Consider the following 19,831-nt stretch of genomic DNA (forward strand, 5'->3'; position numbering starts at 1 on the left):
AAATTAGTCCTCCATCTGTAAAACGGGGATAGTAGAACTTCCTTTCTCCCACTCTGTCTTGTTTAGATGGTAAGCATTTTGGGACAGACTGCTGCTTACTGTGAGTTTGTACAAAGTCCAGCAAAATGAGCCTTTGATCCAAGCGATACCATAAAACTACCAAAACTTGTGTCTCAATTCTACATCTGCAGTTAATTGTGATAGGCATATCAGGCCCTGTATGTATGGGAAAACATTTAAAATAAGGTGGAGAAATCATTTGTTTTTAGACAGGAAGGATGGTTTCATGATTGAGGCGCTGATCTGGAACTGGTTTCTATTCCCAGCTCTGCTACAGGCTCTCTGTGAACTTCAGGCAACTCCCTTAAGGCCAGATTCTCTGCCAGAGTACATTGGTACAGCTCCATTGGAGACAACATGCCAGTATACCATCAGAGAATGTAGATCTTAGATTCAGTCATAGATTTTTAAGGCCAGAAGGGGTCATTAAATTCTCTAGTCTGACTTTCTGTATAGACCAAATAATTTCATCCAGTTGTCCGTTTACTGGGCCCAATAACTTGTGTTCAACTATAACATCTCTTCCAGAAAGTATCCAGTCTTGATTTGGAGACATCCAATCACTTCTATCACAATCCAGCATTTCCATTGGTAGTTTGTTTCAATGATTAATCACCCTCACTATTAAAAATTTGTACATTAGTCTCTCTCTAACACAGTCCTCCATCTGTAAAATGGGGATAGTAGAACTTCCTTTCTCCCACTCTGTCTTGTTTAGATGGTAAGCTCTTTGGGACAGATTGTTGCTTACTGTGTGTTTGTACAAAGTCCAGCAAAATGAGCCTTTGATCCAAGCAATACCATAAAACTACCAATAGTTTTAGTTTTGACTCGTCACCAAGATTTCCTGACTTTGTTGATATGGGTTCATAACAACACAACTTGGATCCTTTAGTTTTTTGCCTAAAAATGAAATAGCAATAAAACCAACCCTACCAGCACTAACCTACCAATTAAATAACTATCTAATAAGAAGGAGGGTACGGGTTGCTTGCTACAGCCATCAGGGCATATCTCACCAAATCAATTCCCTGGCATTGCAGGGGCATTGGTGCAACTTGGTCCCTCCTGTTCTCTGCCCGTGGCACATAATAGTCTCATCTCCTGAAGGCTGCAAATGCTTTAGTCTAATTCAGATTATTGGGCTGAACAGAGTGGTCACTGGTTGGGGTTTAGTGTCCTATAATGTGCAGGAAGATCAGACTAGATGATCTGGGGGTCCCTTCTGACCGTAAACTCTCTGAGTCTATGATACCCAAAAAACCAAGCCGTGTCCGTATCATGTCTGAACTGAAGCGGTCTAATTTAGAAGGTAAGCTTCTTGTGGCAGTGACCATTCCTTTCCTGTTATCCTGTACAAGGCTGAGAAGACCGATGATGCTCCCTTAGTAATAGTTAGACTATGTGTTATCATTTAACTTATAATAATCACAATAAGACACTGCAGAGTGTGATTGTACTGGGTAATGAGGACCTGCTTATGAGGTAAACAGCCTTTGGCCTACTAACTTACCTAGACATGTTGTTGCTAAGTAATTGCTTCATTAAGGTAACACAAATGTAAAATACAAGAAGAAGGCTATTGGGAATAATACATGAAGGGGTAGCTTGACCACAAACTGGGGAAGCATCCATATTCACGATTAGCAATAGAAGACTTTCTTTCTCCTAAGTTAATCGGCTGTGAAGAGAAGAATATTGACGATTAGAATATTGATTGAATGTTGAAGATAAGCATATACATGGAGATAAGAATATTTCAATTTCTTGCTTCAGGAGGCTCAGCTGCCTTCTTGGACAGTCCAAGGCCTTGTCCATGGATTCATAGATTGAACAAACGTACTGTACCATTTAATTATTAATGAAGAAAAATTTCAGCATTTCCTACTCTCAGCAAAATCAAGTATGTTCTTTGGCTCAGTTCAGACAACAATGTTCTGCCCACGGGGCCATGTTCCTCACATTGCAGAACACATGCAACAATTCCTGGGTTATTACCCTCTTGTAAAGCATATTTCTTTATGACTCAATGTAATCCCTTATGATATAGGCTCCTGCTATTAGGGACTGTGATGAGTTATATTATTTGTATTCTGATAGTACCTAACAGCCCCAATCATGGACCGGGATTCCATTGTGCTAGGAGCTGTACAAACAGAACAAAAAGATGGTCCCTGTTCCAAAGAGAATACAGTCTTAAGTTTGGCCAATAATGCCGACATGACTGCAGAGCCCCACTGAAGCAATGAAAGGAAAGAAATGAAGTATGAGCATACAAAATAAATATTTGCATTAGTTGTGGTGTTTTGTCAATTGATTAAATAATTATTACATAACTAGTAGCTGAAAGCCTGTGCTGACACATGCGTATTGCAGTTGGGCCAAGTAATACACTAGCCGTGTGATCTCCCTCATACAACCAATGAAATCGTTGCATGCAAATTAGCTGCAGAGTATGGGTGTTGGTTGAGTAAACTCTGGTATCACAAAGGTCTAGGACTCTTGGCATGGCATAGATGCACCTTACGGTAGCTGCACACCACACAGGTGTAATTCATAAAGTCAAAATTGCTGAGAACTTAAAAATTGGCCAGGAACAGACTGGGGAACCCAGTCATGATTGAGCCAGGTAATTTTCTGAATTTAAAAAGCACTCAGCCATGTTTGTAGCAGTTTCCCTCACCTCACATCGATTCAACAGAGATTCTAGGCTTCAGAGTGATACACAGAGTGCCAATCCTGGACTCTTATTATATAATTAGATGAGACAGACCAGATCTCTAAGTAATAGTGATGGGACCCAAGCTGGAACTTCAAAATCAAATAGGAGATGAGACCTTAAACTGGAATCCCTAAATGATACATGTCACAATTCAGGGCAACTGCACCTGTATTTCCTCTGAGTGGTTCAGTATGGGCACTGACTCTCAGGCTTTTGGCTCTGTAGCCATTGCCTTTCTTGGATGAAGCCCTGTGTGTCTCTCCCTCCTGACTGGGGTATTTCTAAACGGAACAGTTCCCTGCCTTCATTGTGTTATTCCCAGCAAAAGACAGTCTTCCTAAGCAGGCCAGCTTGCTTTCTAGACAAAGACCTTGCAGAGAAAGCATATTAAAACAATAAAATTGCCTACATGCATGCTAAATAAGCTTGCCAGAGATCACCCCCAACCCATCTCTACATGGGCTTTGGTTGGTGTCAGTCTTTCCAACCCTTCCCTAAGGATTGGGGGTCTCCAGGGACCAGAGGTCCTGTCCATTTGCTGAATCAGAATGAAGGCTCTGAGTTGTCTTAAACTCATGCTATTTATTCAGAAGTCCTTTTGTCTAGTGGTCCCTGGAGAATCCAGATTGGATCTCTGAATTGTCCTCCTGTCACAGATGATAGACAAAAGGTCCCCCCTTCAGGGCGAAGATTCAAAAGCTGAGTCCGGAGGTGGGGGGTTGCAATCTCCTCCTCCCCAGTACTTCCTTGGAGTTCCACACACCTTGACCAACCACATCTGGTACATTGTTTAACAAAGTCTTTTGAAGTTCACATTATCTCCCAGAGATTGCATTAATCCTTCCTTCTCCTAAAGATATTCCACACAATCCCACAATAGCGCACAAACATTTACATTTTCAATACAATGGACTCCAAAGGTATAAAATGTAATTCCACAGGGTTCACCTAGGATATTGTTATATCTGCTACTCCCTCTTCTGTGGGTATAGGGTCTGATCCAAATCTTTCAGGGTCCTGTCCTCTGATTTGAGTTCCACAAAAGATGGTACAAAATCTCACAGACCAGATGATCACACAGTCTTTCTGCCATTATATTTGGACATCTTGGGGAGACTGCTGCGAAGATTTCAACAGCACAGAACCTGCAACCAAACCTTAGCCCCAGTTCCTCCTTGAATCTTATCCCCGAATTCTAGTCTAAAGCTAATCTGGAGCTGAATGCCCCCTTCACTGGCCTACCGCAACATTGTGTTGTTGAAGATTGTGTGTGTGCAAATCATGTTAATCATTTTTAAATTGTGAGTGTGCTACTCATAAAGGTCTGGACTGATAACTTGAAAGGGCATAGTATTCACAGTGAAAACCACAGAATGACTGGATTCATTACTACAGGCTGGGGCATTCTGCTAAAGAGTCTGTTGCTGCTACCTCCCCACTCTTCAGTGGAGGGACAGTATGTGAAAAGTTCTTACTTAAACTCAGGGAGAGGACTGGGTTTAATAAGCAGCACAAAGCCTGCTGTGAAACATGGGTTTTGCTCTTCCAAAAATTTCTGGGAAGCCAGTGAATATGGGAAGATGCAATATGCAAACCAGGTGAAGTGTTAATCAGGTAGGTCTAAGTGAATGAGAACAAGAGTGGATTTTAAGGTAATGAGGGTGAAGGTTAAACAAAACGTGTTTGTCTAATTAGCTTAACATTGTCCATGGCAGAGTCTCTCCTTCATAAATCACTGTCCGGATTACTAAACCTAGTAACACTGGGCCAACTTCATCCACTGAGGACATTGTAGTAGTGCTGGGAATTAGTTCAGTCCATGCTCATCAGAGTTGGGCAATCTATTTGTGAAAGATAATTAAGTCCATTTTTCTTTTTTGGGAATTGTATGCTAACAGAGCACTGTTTCCATAATGCATTCATTGTTCATTCTATCAACAAAAGTTCCAATCGGTTCAAACGCATTGAAGGCAAAGGTGTTGCAAAGGTATGAGAAGGAAAGAGCTTGACTTTGACTTTGCCAACCTGGCAGCCTGAAAATAAAATCAAACTGTCAGTTAATGAAACACATTTGTTCTGACAGTCACTGAGAGACCATAAACTTGGAGCCCATTGATGTTATGTTTAAAAAGTCCCTTCTCAGAGTAGTTGCACGCTATAAATTTAAAAAAAAACCAGGAGTCCTTGTGGCACCTTAGAGACTAACAAATTTATTTGGGCATAAGCTTTCGTGGGCTAGAACCCACTTCATCAGATGCATGGAGTGGAAAATACAGGAGCAAGTATAAATACATGAAAGACGGGGGTTACCTTACAGTGTGAGGTCAGTCTAATGAGACAAATCAATTAACAGGATACCAAGGGAGGAAAAATAACTTTTGAAGTGGTAATGAGAGTGGCCCATTACAGACAGTTGACAAGAAGGTGTGAGTAACAGTAGGGAGAAATTAGTATTGGGGAAATTAGGTTTAGGTTTTGTAATGACCCAACCACTCCCAGTCTTTATTCAGGCCTAATTTGATGGTTTCCAGTTTGCAAATTAATTCCAGTTCTGCAGCTTCACGTTGGCGTCCAAATGGCTGGCCTCATGTCACTCTTTTTTTAATACATGATAGGAATACTTCCAGCATGGACATATACAGCAGGAAGGATTACATGCCAACATGCTGTTCAGTAGTCTCCATCAATATACCTGAACTTTTTAGACCAGGTCATCCTGAGTTTGTTTCAAGGCATCGTTTGGATTTGTTGTTTCTACATTGATCTAAAATGCTTATCAAAGAGAGACTTTTTGTCTCCAAGTGTATTCCTAATAGCAATTTTGACTAATATTCTTGCCTGCTCTGGATTGGCAAAACTCTTCCGTGCACAACTGTTGTCTCCACTGCTTTGCTGCTTCTACTTAAGATGCACTGTTAGGTGAAAACTTTTGAAAGATGTCTAGTTTATCATTTGTTAATCCGTATTATATATCATTAATGAACTGAATTATACAACAAAGTCTATTGGACTAAAGAATTTTAACTAAGTGCTTTGAAGACAAAAACTGCTGTATTATTAACCAAAGGGTCCCTAATAAGTTAAAACTCCTATATTAAAATAACACAGATTTCCTCATCTGTTTTAATAGTAACGCCAGAAACTATTCAAACTAAATGAGTTTTTAAAATATAATTTGTTGATAATCACTTTGTTGCCACCTTTTTGTTTACTTTTATATTTCGTTCAGTTGGAAAACAAACATTGATTAGTCAGTTTTGCTCTATTAATCTAATCTTTGGTATTTATAAATTGCCTGTTACCTTGGACTCTAAGCAAAACCTATTTTATAACCCATTTTACTTTCTGCAAACACTGCATGAGAATGTTTAAATGCAAACAAAAGAAAAACCTGTTTTCACTAAAAAATTAATCATTTTCAAAATGCAGTTTGTAGTTATATATTCAATAACTATATCCATATTCATTATAGAATTGAAGACGTGTATATGCAATAAAATGTGTTATTTTAAAACTCATAAAGAATAAATTTAAAGAATATAATCTGAACATATTCACAAAGGAGATATTGTCAGATTCACACAAGTCATTAATTGAATAATGTATAGTGTATTTTTTCACACTTGAGTAATACTAATTTTTGTAAAAAGAAGAACAGGAGTACTTGTGGCACCTTAGAGACTAACAAATTTATTAGAGCATAAGCTTTCGTGGACTACAGCCCACTTATGCTCTAATAAATTTGTTAGTCTCTAAGGTGCCACAAGTACTCCTGTTCTTCTTTTTGCGGATACAGACTAACACGGCTGTTACTCTGAAACTAATTTTTGTAATGCTTTTTAATGGTATATGTAATTTTGTCAAAGTATGTGAAACATACATATACTATGCAATGTTTTATATTGTTATTTCTGGGGGAAATTGCAAACCACTGATCAGCATCAAGAAATGCATGAAATAAGTCTGCACATAAACAAAGTATTTAACCCAAATTACTTTTTGTGTCTTTTTATTTTGTTCAGATATGTTTTTCAGATAGAATATATGCATAGTGAAAGGCTATTTTCTTGCAATCCATTGTTTTGCAGTTTAGTATTGAATCACTATAATCATATCCGAATAACCATGTTCAACCTTGCTTATAGGTTTCTGGATATTGAATGTGCATTAACCACATTGGATTTCACAATATTTCTGTTGCACTCCATGTATACAGCTTTTCATCATTCCTTTGTATTATTGGAAATGAATTCTGTGGCTTGGTGGAGATGTTTCAGATTCCAAACGTGATAAATGGTAATAGATATTTCCCTGTAAAAATGTTCTTTTATCCTCTTTGTCCAATTGCTCCGTTCCTCTCTCCATGCCTTGTGCACTTTCAGTGGCCAATGTCCCTGAAACCATTATCAGATGAATGTGCTTGAGAGCTGGAAATGCATTGATTTCAACATCAAGAGAAACAGCCCTCCTTCCTTTGTGGCTATAATTGCACCTGTTGGATGTGGTGGTGGGGGGGACAAAACAACAGTATGTGGGAAACCTGGTAGTACCGCAGAATGAAAAAGTTTTTTGAATCTCCTGCTGGAGGAAGGTAAACATTAATGAAACACTCAGATGATACTCTGATGGGAGCAGTTGTGAACTCCAGCCAGAAAAGAGAAATACACATGGGAGGGAAAGACATTAACATAGGCAGAAAGTAACAAAGGGCCACGTTCTATCACAGTCTTATTTGCAGAGAAATGTACCACTCCGTATGAGTAAGGGAGGCAGAAACTGGTCTAAAACATCATTCAGTTTGGGAGGGGGAGTAAATTACTGTAATACAACTAGGGAGAAGTAATCTGAAAGACAGCTGTTCAATGGGAAGGAGAAAGCAAAAACTTCTGAATCAGCCTAAGTATGACAGTAGGTAGCAAACTGGACATTAATTGGCAATGTGGTATGGACGCAAAAGGATCCAATTTGGAGCTCTGTATTTTGTGGCATCTCCTAATGGCATAGCAAGACGTTGTTGTAGGTGCCATCGATAGTGACACCTATCATTAAAGTTGCCCAACACTTTATATTAAAAGACCTTTGTAGGTGATTATAATCTTGCTAACCTTTAATTGTCCTGCTGAACATTTCCATGCCATCTGTCTTCCAAATTGTTTTGGAAAATGTTGTCTGAAACAGTTCAGCCGGAATGAGGTTAGGGAAAAATATGTTGCTTTCCCCACATTACATTTTTTTTATTAACCCTTTTGGTTGAGAAGCTGTAACACATCCATGCTTTGGATCAAGGACTTGAAATTTGGCAGGGGGGGGTCACTTTAACAGGCAGGGTGTGCCTTTGCCAACTTATAAGCCTCTGAAATATTTCAGTTCACACATGGTCAGTAGAGACTTTTTAAAGTTTGGCAGCTAAATTCTCTGAAGAATCCTTATGGGTGGAGCATGCGTCATCCCCTCACAGCTCCTTCACCATCTCCACAAAGCAACTGAGCATGTCCCAGTCCAGCACTGCAGGAGCTGAGCAAGAATAGTGTGTCTCCTGGGCTCTTTGTGCTCCCACTACTGGCACCAAGGCAGCATAGAAGTGAAGGAGGAAACAGCCTGACTCAAATGCAGAGGGGTGAGGAACCAGGGGAGAGGAAAGAGAGGCAGGGCAAGAAGACAGGGGCAGGAGATTGGGGGTGGGAGGTAGGAAGTGAGAGGTGAAAGGAGGGGTCTGGAGCAGGGGAGAGTGACAAGAGATGGGGAGGATAGGAATGGGTTTGGGAGGATGGAACTGTGGGGGAGAGTCACTGCTGTGCCACACTGTAGAAATCTTCACTCAACTACATCCAGGACTTTTAGGACCCCTTTATACCAATCTAGTCTTGTTAGCTGCTGTAAAAGAGTGAGGTGATGGTCTCACTGCAGCTCTCCTGACTCCCAGGCCAGTGCCTCATCCAGTAGCCCATGTTGCATCCCTCTGTAGAACATTGCAACTGGAATATTACCACCAAGATGTTGGCAAATCCAAAGGGAGTTAATAAAAGACTAACAATTATTGGGGTTCTGGAGAAGCTGTTGCTTTCATGACAAGTTGAAGCATTAAATTTGTATAGTGATTCATAGATTCCAAGACCAGAAGGGACTATTGTGGTCATCTGTTCAGACCTCCTGTATAACACAGGCGATAGAACATCCCCAAAATAATTCTTAGAGCAGATCTTTTAGACAAACATCCAGTCTTGATTTACAAATGGTCTGTGATGGAGAATCCACCCAAGCCTTGGTAAATTGTTCCAATGGTTAATTACCCTCACAGTTAAAAATGTATGCCTTATGATGACTAAGTAGAGGCGCAATAAAAGTCTACAGATGTTTGCAGATTGAATGCCATGTAGGGAGTGGAATTTTTAGGATGGTACAATGGGCAGAAGTAGAAGTAATGAGGATAGTAAGGAAAAGAAAATTAGGCTGAATAATAAGACAGTGAGATCTATGAGACTGTAGAACTGTCTCCCAAGGAAAATCTCTGTCACCAGCAACATTAGAAACTAGACTGGACAAAGTACTAGAAGATGATCTGTAAGGAACCATCTTGCATTAGCTAGGGTTACCATTCGTCTGGATTTACCCGGACATGTCCTCCTTTTTGTGCTAAAAATAGCGTCCGGGGGGAATTTGTAAAGCACTCACAATGTCCGGGATTTCCCCCTCCCCCGGCACAGCAGAGCGAGTGGCTGGGAGGGCTGCAGGAATGTCCCGGGCTGGACTCCGGAGCAGCTGGAGAGGAGCTCCGCCCTGCATTCTGAGCAAGTGTCTCAGCACAAAGTGCAGCCCTCCCCTTTTGCAACTGGGAGCGGTTTCTGCCATGCAGCGTAGCAAAACGGGAGCGAGAGCACTTTGTGCTGATACAAGGGCAGCTCTCCCCTGCAACCCGGTCCGGACCAGGGACCGGGTTTTGTTGTGCTGGGGAGCTCAGCCACGTGTCCGGCTCGCACAGAGCCCAACACCCTGTTCTGAGCAGCAGGGTAAGGGGGGCAGGAGAAGGGGCAGGGAGGTTCTGGAGGGGGCAGTCAAGAAACGGGGGGGGGGCTTTTTGGGGGGAGTGGAGAAAGTTTTGGGCAGTCAGGGTACAGGTAGGGGGTAGGGTCCTGGTGGGCAGTTGGGGGGGGGTCTTAGGAGGGGGCAGTTAGGGGACAAGGAACAGGGAGTCTTAGGTAGGGGGTGGGGTTCTGGAGGGCAGTTAGGAGCAGGGGTCCCAGGAGGGGGCAGTCAGGGGACAAGGAGCGGGGGGGTAGGGGGCTGGGAGTTCTGGGGGGGGAGCTGTCAGGGGGCAGGAGTGGGGAGAGGGATCGGAGCAGTCAGGGGACAGGGAGCAGAGGGGTTTAGATGGGTTGGGAGTTCGGGGGGGGGGCTGTCAGGGGGCAGGAGTGCGGAGAGGGATCGGAGCAGTCAGGGGACAGGGAGCAGAGGGGTTTAGATGGGTTGGGAGTTCTGGGGGGGGCTGTCAGGGGGCAGGAGTGCGGAGAGGGATCGGAGCAGTCAGGGGACAGGGAGCAGAGGGGTTTAGATGGGTTGGGAGTTCTGGGGGGGGGACTGTCAGGGGGTGGGGAGTGGTTGGATGGGGCGTGGGAGTCCCAGGGGTCTGTCTGGGGGTGGGGGTGTGGATAAAGGTTGGGGCAGTCAGGGGACAAGAGGCAGGGAGGCTTAGATAGTCCTGGGGGGCAGTTAGGGGCAGGGGTCCCAGGAGGGGGTAGTCAGGGGACAAGGAACGGGGGGAGGGTTGGGAGGTCAGGGGGGGCGGGAAGTGGGAGGGGCAGGGGCGGGGCTAGGGCGGGGCTCCTCCCGTCCTCTTTTTTGCTCGCTGAAATATGGTAACCCTAGCATTAGCAGCTTGGAGGGGTGACTGGATGAGCTAGCAAGGCATTTCCATTTCTCTCCAGGCTGGTCTGTTTTGGGCTGGAGATAAAGACAGAGAGACCTGAAGTTGTGAAAGGCTCAGGAAAGTACTTGAGCCCCAAAGGAAAAAGGGAATGAATTTGGATCCTAGCATGGGCAGCCCTATAATCCTGACAAACCCTGCTCACCTGGGACATCACATTATACAAATAGAAAGGGGACAGAGACCATTGGCACTTGAGCAAGTGGCGCCGCTGCACTTGTAACCACTCACTGTGGGGAAACAGTCGAATGAATTTTACCAAGTACAAAGTACAGTGTCTTTCTTTGCTCCTTCTTGCTGGGAAGTTTTTTGAATCACACTGGGTAAGGTTCTGCTTTGGGTCCAAATTTACACCTGGCTTCGTTTCAGCCTCTAGTTCTAGGCCCTTCCCCTCTGCTTCTGGATTTACATCTCTCTCTTTCCCCATGTGAAATGTATCGAGCTCAGTTATTGGAGTGTGTGTGTGGTTGAAGAGGCTCAGTTAGAGGCCAGGGCTAAAAATCTGGCCCTTAATGATACTTGTTTTCTGTCAAGTAGTTAGTGAGGAAGCTTGGGAGGGGTTGGATGGGGCGCCAATAAATGGCAAGCCAATAAAAATAGCACCAGAATTTGCTCATTGGTGCCTGATGCAGATGTAACCCACACACCTCCTGGGCGTGATGTTCTGTCCCATCTAGAGACCACTTAGAGAGAGAGAGAACATGAGTCTGCTCTACAGCCTTTGCTAACGCCGGTTGGCTTTTAGCTCATGCGGTAGAGCAGGGGTGGGCAAACTTTTTGGCCTGAGGGCCGCATCAGGTTTCAGAAATTGTATGGAGGGTTGGTTAAGGGAGGCTGTGCCTACCCAAACAGCTAGGCATGGCCCAGCCCCTGCCCCTATCCGACCCCCCGCTTCTCGCCCCCTGACGGCAGCCCTAGAACCCCTGCCCCATCCACACACCCCCGCTGTCTGTCCCCTGAGCGCCCCTGGACCCCCTACCCCTAACTGCCCCCCGCTGCCCCATCCAACCCCCCCCAATTCCTGACTGCCCCCCCCGGGACCCCTGCCCCATCCAACCACCTCTTCTCCCTGACAGCCCCCGGAACCCCTGCCTCCATTCAACGCCCCTGTTCCCCACCCTCTGTCCGCCCCCACCCCATCCACACCCCCGGCCCCTGACCATGCCCCGAACTCCCCTGCCCCCTTACCACGCTGCCTGGAGCACTGGTGGCTGGCGGTGTGGCTGCACCAGGACAGGCAGCCGCGCCGCCCGGCTGGAGATAGCCGCGCAGCATAGAGCACTGGGTCAAGCCGGGCTCTGCAGCTGCGCTACCCCAGGAGATTGCAGCCCCACTGCTCAGAGCATTGCGCTGGCGGCGCAGTGAGCTGAGGCTGCGGGAGAGGAAGGACAGCAGGGGAGGGGCCAGGGGTGAGCCTCCCGGGGCAGGAGCTAAGGGGCCAGGCAGAACGGTCCCATGGGCCGCTTGTGGCCCGCGGGCCGTAGTTTGCCCACCTCTGCTGTAGAGGCTCATGCATTTAGCTCCAGAGGTCCCAGGTTCAATCCCGCCCACCGACAACCAGGGTCTGTCAGCGTTACAGTCAATCCATTGAACCAAACTGCAACCTTCCAAATCATGTCTGGGGTAGATGAACAAGTTTGGATAAGAAAATGACTCAGGTGTTTTCCTGTTGCTCACATCAAATCCGAATCTGCATCATTTGTTTTCCCCTTCAATTTTACTTTTGAATGTTGGGGTGCTTATCCAAACCATTGCTTTGAAAGTTCCTCCTTAATCTCCTTAAACTCTGGAGATTCCCCTAACATTAGCTGGGAATACTCTGGCATGTCACTCAAAACCTTTGCTGCCATTGTATAAATGCAGGCCGTGTAGGAGAGGTCACGACAGTGCAGCTTTATTCAACAGCTAAATACTGGGTGAAATGCAGCCCTGTGCAAAGGGCCAGCCACGGTCTATGTACCACTCAAGTCCCATCTAAAAATAGGACTTAAGTGGGATTTAAGTGGTGCATAGGCTTTGTGCTGGTCCTCTGCATGGAGATGCATTTCACCCAGGCAGCAGCACTCCAAGAATGATCAAAGCTAAGCTGATGCAGAGGCCAGGATCTCTGCCCCTTGGATTGCCAACCTACCTCAGGTTCATACCTCCAACAATTGAGAGAGAAAAAGGGCTACACTTCAGATAAAGGATTACAGCCCTCTGAAGCCGTCAATGATTTGTGTAATCAGGCAGGGGAGGATCTAGGTGTGCCTGGGGTTAAGAAAGGAGCAGCTGGTGGTTGGGAGTGGGAAGAAAGGTGCAGGGGAAATAGAAAGAGATGTAAGGAGGCCACTGGGAAGCTGATACATTCACTAATGTACACTGTTCTAGCCCTGAAAAACCCCTGGTATTGCACTGAGAATATATTTTGTGGGTATGCAGATCACATAAGGCAAAGAAAACCCATCTCCCACTGGTACATTTTTGGAGATGGTATATAGAATGGGAAACTGTCCAATGATCGTGCAACCAATAACCCCAATTATCTTGCACCATATTAAAATTGTACCTACTGAGGCTCTGTAACCCACAGCCTCTAGGAATTGTTCAGTCTAGGTGATTATATGTGTCTGCATTTGCCACAGGTTTCAACCAATGAATATGGCCAATCATGATAAATACATAATATATACCCTTTCTTCCCATGGACAGTCAAAAATCCAGTCTTGTTAATTGGCTGTCTGATGTTCAGTGCTAGTAGTATAAGAACAGATAACAGTGTAATTTGCTTTGATGTTAACTGGATCTCTCTGTATCCCAAGTGAATTTTGTGTGTGTGTGTGTCCCTCTCATGTTTTATTCTGAATTCAGAGTGCCTGATTCTCCACTCTGCTGCCCCGGTTTTATGCATGTGTAACTCCTTTGAATTTTAGCTCTAGTGTGTTGCATTCAGTGAAGTTACGCTGGAGTAAAATGTAACCCAGTGGAATGGCATACTTGATATTCTATTTCCCTTCCCAGACTACACAGGATTTCTTCACAAAGGAAGGGAATGGAACACTTGTTTTCTTCAAGCATTTATTTACTTTTTACATCCTAAATCCACTCTGTAGTTTATACCTTTGGGTAAAGGTAAAAACCCTCTTTCCTAAGTCTTTCTGTATGTCTCTCAAACACATTCTGCCTCCCACCCCCGATAAAACCAACAAAGCAAGGATGGTGCTTTCACAGATTTGTGATGGTTCTTATTCACATCCAGCACCCACCCAGAGTTTCCTAGTAATGCAGCTGGAAAATAATCCAAGCCATCTCTTGAGGTGCCATCTCGGTATAGCATTGCTTGCAATAAACTTAAGAATGTGGTTCCATATTAGTGGTTAGCATTGAGCGAATGCACTGAAAAGTTCATCATCAGTACTTTATTGACAGTAAAGGGCTAACACTAAGAAGCCCATCTTCAGGGCCTTGTTTAGTCTTACTAATCTGGGCAGTGCCATTCCCTCTGGAAAGGCACACTACTGCTCACAAGAGTGGGTGCCACCGCTCAGTGCGGGATGGTGTCATTTACTGAGCCACCATAAACAAAAGTGCTGGTAGTTCTTCTCCTCCTGCTTAGCATTTAGAACTCTTGCCAGGTGCAATGGGCTGTATTAAGCCACACTGGTGAATCAAGGATTGTTATCCCCATTTTACTGACTGGAAAACTGAGGTACAGGGAGATTAACAATTATATTGTGAAAACGTTCACTGACTTATTAGAACTATGTACAGTAAACCACTGAAATCCCTGGGGTCACTGCCCAGAACTAGCCCTGTATTTTCCAGTCCCCTAAAGTCCCAGGGAATTCTGCATAAAACAAATCCTGTATTCTCCATTACCCTGAAATCCCTGGGAGTCCTCCCCAGAGCCAGCCATACTCTTTCTCTCACACTGAAGTCCTCGGGGCTCCTGCTGAGAACCTGTTCTGAATTCTCGACTAGATGCAGTGACCTACACATAAAAAACACACACAAAGAAACAAAAAAACCCATAGATTCTGCACTAGCTACAAGATGCAGGGCCTGATTCGCCATTGCATTACTGCAATTTGACACCAGTGTTACTCTATTGGAGCCAATGTCTGTATTTATTTTCATACCTGGTTGTCGAAGTGTTTTGTTCTTTTCCAACAAGCAAGTCAAAGTCCGGGTATACCAGACATGTACACTGAAGTCTAGGTCTAATGCAGGTCACCGGAGTGCTAGCGTGTGGCTGACTGATGAGGAACAGCAGATGCGATTGTCCTGAGAAGAAAGGTTAAAGCACGTTCTGCAGCCAGTGTAAAATGGGAACCCATCCATTTCCTAGCCTCTGTAGAAAAGTCTGCCCTCAGCCAGCTGGGATTCCAATCCAGCCCTTCAAAGGGGGATCCTCTATACATTTTAAGGGCCAGATTCACTGAAACTGGCAGGGGAAGCCTGGCTCCTCGGCCCCACCTGGAATTCACCCCAAGGAAGGGCAGGCTGTCTTACTGCTGCCATCTTCTACCAGGGGTTCCACATAATGAAGGTGGGGAGCAGCTTTACATGATGCTCAGGGTTCCACCTTTGCCTGTCCTAGGCGCACCCCTGGCCAGCCAGTGCCGCCCCCACTTTGAACCATGCTAAACCCCTAATTGAGGGGAGATTATTGATGCTTTTCACTGTCACGGCCTCCCCCTTGGTGGACTTTCTGCTACTGGGGGCCTTTGCCAACACAGACCCAGGGCTGAATCTGGCCCTTGCTACATGTGGGTTATTTATTTGCTGACAACTTGTCCCACAAAATTAAGGGCTCTGAATCTTTGCTGTAGTAAGGATTATCTTTATGGGGAAGTGTGAGTGTGCACGCACACCCAGGAAGGAATAATACTGCTTTGCAAAGTGGTACGGTAATGTACTATAGGATTCCCATCCCTTAAGAACAAGAGGACTAGATATAGATTTATAAATATTGATTGGTGATTTCATGTTCATCTGGACAAAATGACAATAAAAAAAAATCAGCACTGAAAACCATGCCCCCTCTCTTTCTGTCTCTCGCTTTCCTTTCCCCTCTCACCCTGATCTCCTCTCTGGCTCGCTCCCTCTGCCACAACATGAAGCGCGACTCTATTTCACAGTAATCATAAATTAATTTAGAGCCAGCAGCCCCTCACAGAGCCTGGCAGAGGTGTTGAGGGAGATGCTGCACAGAGCCATGTGAGTGGAGCACTCTAGGCTGTGATGCGGGAAGATGTTTGCTGTTTCACTGAAGTGCCGGCTAGGGGTGATGAGACGGAAGAATAAAGGTACAGTGGGATGGGAGAGGGAGGGGAACAGCGTACTCCTGTCTGAAAGAGGGACTCAGTGTGGACCAGTTTGAATATTTACTTTTTCTTAGCTGGACAAGAGGAAAAATAATGTATAGCCTGGGACTGATCTGCACCATTGGTGTGGATTGGGGGGTTATTTTATTTTTCTATGTATAATATGTTTTCAGGGGGAGATCATTTGACTTGTGGGTTTTTATGTTATCCATCTATTGTGGTTATCATTGCAATAAAGTAGATTTAGATGTGCCTTACAAGAATCCCTCACGCCCCCATAAAGGAGTTATTACTTTGCAGAGACAGGCAGTTTCGTGTTTTGCTGGGCTGCATAGCATTGTTTGCCAGTTCTGATGTTTGACCCACCCGTGAGGGTGGGTTGGGAATAGGGGACTCAAGGAAAGGTGGGACAGAGACATGTCAATAGAGTACAGGGGAAATCTACTTCTGGGAAGAAATCCCACTGTGAAATGAGAAGCTAATAATATTATAAGTAGATCTCAGGCAAAACCTATTTCCAGGCATGGCTGGGTTTCTCTTCCTACTACTTACAATATCATGCTAGACAAATTTAATGAATGCATCTGCTGGGCAAATAGACCCTAGCTGCAAGCCTTTTAGTTTTAATAGTGTTAAATTGATTTCAGTACTTCGCTGCTGGAGTGACACAGTTTTCCTGTCATCATAAAGTCCTGCACTTGCTCTTGTGCTCTGCAGCAGGCGTTCAGGACAGTTTTGTCTTGTTTTTTTTAAATGTCTACTGTATTAATGGACTGAAAAGTTTTCCTATAGAGTGGAGGCTATACTCCACCATATGAGCCTTTACTCCACCATATGAGCCTTTAAGGTGGTCAGAAATGCCAGGTATACCTCCTGCGGATCAAAGCCTGCTTCACATAAAGGAAAATGACATGCATTTTTACAAGGACCTTTAAAGAACAGTGGCTTTTAGGGGCTCAGTGTAACTCCAGTACTATTGATTTCAGGCATCCTGGAAGGTACAAACTCAGCTTTTCCCTCATTTAGAGAGAGCCTTATTGCCTGGTGCAGAAAGTTGATGCATCATAGGCATTTGGAACTCTGTCAGGACACCAGCAGGCATTGATCTGTAATAGCCATAGTGGCTACATTTTATCGCATATATGTCCATGAACTAGACCAGTGCTAGAGTCTAGAGCATAACTCCCGTGCACACCTTGTCCCTTTAGCAAAAGGGACTTGTCCAGATAAAGGCCCCAGTGCTGTGGCTGCTGTACTCTGGCCTATACTGTAGATCAGAGCAGCCTGAGGGGCTGTGACCGCAGCCGGGGATGGGTTGAGCACACAGATGTGATGGCCATGTGCCCAATGCCAGCCACAGTGAGGGGAGTGACACAGTTGTGAAGCCAGCTCAACCCCCCAGCAGATAATAATGTGTCGTCTGTGAGGTCATCCTTCCAGGGCCAGTTGTGAAAGCTTTACAGTCACTTTGCACCAGTAAAGCAACCTCAGCGTGACCCAGGAATAGCCCAAATCCTACATCAAAAATAAGAGTTTCCTCACCTGATAACTCCTTAGGAGTCTGACCTTGTGAATCCTGAGCCCCCTCTACTGCCATGGAAGTCAGTGGGCGTTAAGTGAACTCAGCATCTTGCACCGTTTGGTCCCAGATTATTAAAAATGTACAGATTTTATTTTGAGCCATTTGCATTTTACAATGTATGTTTATGTTTGTTTGCTCATTGCACTTCTGTTTGAGCAAAGTAACTAACCTGGTCAGTTTCAATGTCAGCACATAGTCGGTTTCATATGCCCACCCTCATGCACCAGTAGCCCAGCTCTGTTGTGTGTATTCAGGATTCCAACACTGGAAGACATTTAGAAATCCCTGGATCCCAAATACATCCAGTGTTCTGTTTAGTGCAGTTATTCCAGGGGACAGTTTAGCCCCTGGGTATTAGGTTTTGCAATTCCCCTACTTCACCCCTCCCCCTTTATAAAGAAAAGCCTCTATTTGGGACTTAGAATCATAGAATATCAGGGTTGGAAAGGACCTCAGGAGGTCATCTAGTTCAACTGCCTGCTCAAAGCAGGACCAATCCCCAGATTTTTGCCCCAAATCCCTACATGGCCCCCTCAAGGATTGAACTCTCAACCCATTCTTGAAAATGTCAGTTGAATGAAACCTGCTAGAACAGTTTCCTCTGACATGGATTGTGAGGAACGCTAGGAAACACTCCTAAAGCAGAGGGAGGGGTAACGGTGTGCTGTATGCTAGGGCCAATGAGGTTTAGAAAAAATCTTACTCCAACGCTACCTCATAAAGTTACCCCAGCTTTGGTTAAATTGGAGTTAGCTGGGATCCCCTGCATTTCTTACTCACAGCTTTAAATACGAGAATCACTAATCTGGTGCTAAATCGTTCTGCTTTGATCAAGGATTAAATTGAGCTGGAACTAGCTTTTCGGGCTAGAGCTTTCAAATGAACACACCCAGTGTCTGTGAATTGGGATATCTGGTGTAAAGTTAAAATAATCCCAAAACAATAAATATAAAAAATGTATGAGCTCAGTCCCACCAAATTTAACATATCAGTGATATCACCAGTGTAAGGTATCCAAGAACTAGTAGCTGATATGAACTGTTCCGTGTTTGCCCATCCACAAATGCTCTAGTCCAGGGGTTCTCAAACTTCATTGCATCACGACCCCCTTCTGACAACAAAAATTACTACACAATCCCAGGATGGGGGACCAAAGCCTGAGCCTGCCTAAGCCCTGCTGCCCTGAGTGCGGGGGCCAAAGCCCAAGCCCTACTGCCCAGGGCTGGGAGGCCAAAACCATATGCCAAGGGCTTCAGCCCCAGCCAGGGGGCCTGTAACCTGAGCCCCACCACCCAGGACTGAAGCCCTCAGGCTTTGGCTTCAGCCCTGGACCCCAGCAAGTCTAAGATAGTCCTGGCGACCTCATTAAAATGGAGTCGCGACCCACTTTGCTCTAGACTTTGCATACTTTCTAACTGTCCATTGCATCCCTGGGGATGCACAACTCTGCAAGAGACATCTGTCAATCCCAAACCCCACACCTCTCCCCAACAAATCAATCCATTTATGCTTCAAAGAACAAAGTCTGTACAAAGAGGGAGAAATATCCAATGTAGCCAGAGAAGGATGTGCACATGAGAGCAGCAAATATACCTCCCCAACCCCATCACATCTATTTATCATCTAACTAAGGTGTTTATGTAACCCACTGTTCCATATGTGTTCCACTCTAGTGGCAGGCCCATACTGAATATGAGTCTACCACAGCTACCATCTGGAGGAGTTATTCCTTCAGCTCAAGTGGCAGAGGCAGATGTTTTCAACAGTATCATTCCTGGATTCAGTCCTCAGCAATGACCCATAATAGCAACTGTCAGATTTAAACGGCATGAGATTGAGGGTGGTTTGTTGGACACACCAGCTTCATCTAAACTAATTGTAATTCCCTCCATCCAGACAGACTGTTCCTCCCAGGCTAGCCCTTTGCCCCCCTCTCCTCCTTCCTAGTCACACACTTACCCTGAGACACTCTTCTTCCAAGTTTATCTCACCTTCACTGACCAGGCAAACTCTCAGGCTCTTCTTCCCAAACTAATCCTCTGGCACCATGACCTGGGAGAAATTATTCCTCTCAGCACATGTGAATGCCTGTCTTCCTTCTGTTCCTGAGCTCTTGATCTTCCCTGGCAAGGGAAGCATCCCAGCTTAACCCAGCAGGCATCTGGCTGGCACCACTACTGCCTACTGCTCTGTCCCTGACTCTCTGCTGCAGTCAGCCATTCTCTGGCAGGGGAGCTCAG

At 45.0% G+C, this 19,831-nt stretch overlaps 1 protein-coding gene across 6 annotated transcripts in view; it reads left to right on the plus strand.

The window, feature by feature from the left end:
- GRIP2 (glutamate receptor interacting protein 2) overlaps window positions 1–19,831 on the plus strand; it is a 472,776-nt gene that overhangs the window by 258,052 nt on the left and 194,893 nt on the right. The window contains exon 1 of one of the 6 annotated variants that reach the window (XM_042849853.2): window positions 15,869–15,991. The exons of the other annotated variants lie outside the window; for them this stretch is intronic. Coding sequence (XP_042705787.2) covers window positions 15,937–15,991 — 55 coding nt within the window. The 5' untranslated portion in view covers window positions 15,869–15,936. Of the gene's footprint in view, window positions 1–15,868; window positions 15,992–19,831 lie in introns of those variants that run through there. 6 annotated transcript variants of the gene reach the window in all.

The sequence above is a fragment of the Chrysemys picta genome, chromosome 7 (genome assembly GCF_011386835.1).
Source record: "Chrysemys picta bellii isolate R12L10 chromosome 7, ASM1138683v2, whole genome shotgun sequence".
Classification (NCBI taxonomy): domain Eukaryota; kingdom Metazoa; phylum Chordata; order Testudines; family Emydidae; genus Chrysemys; species Chrysemys picta.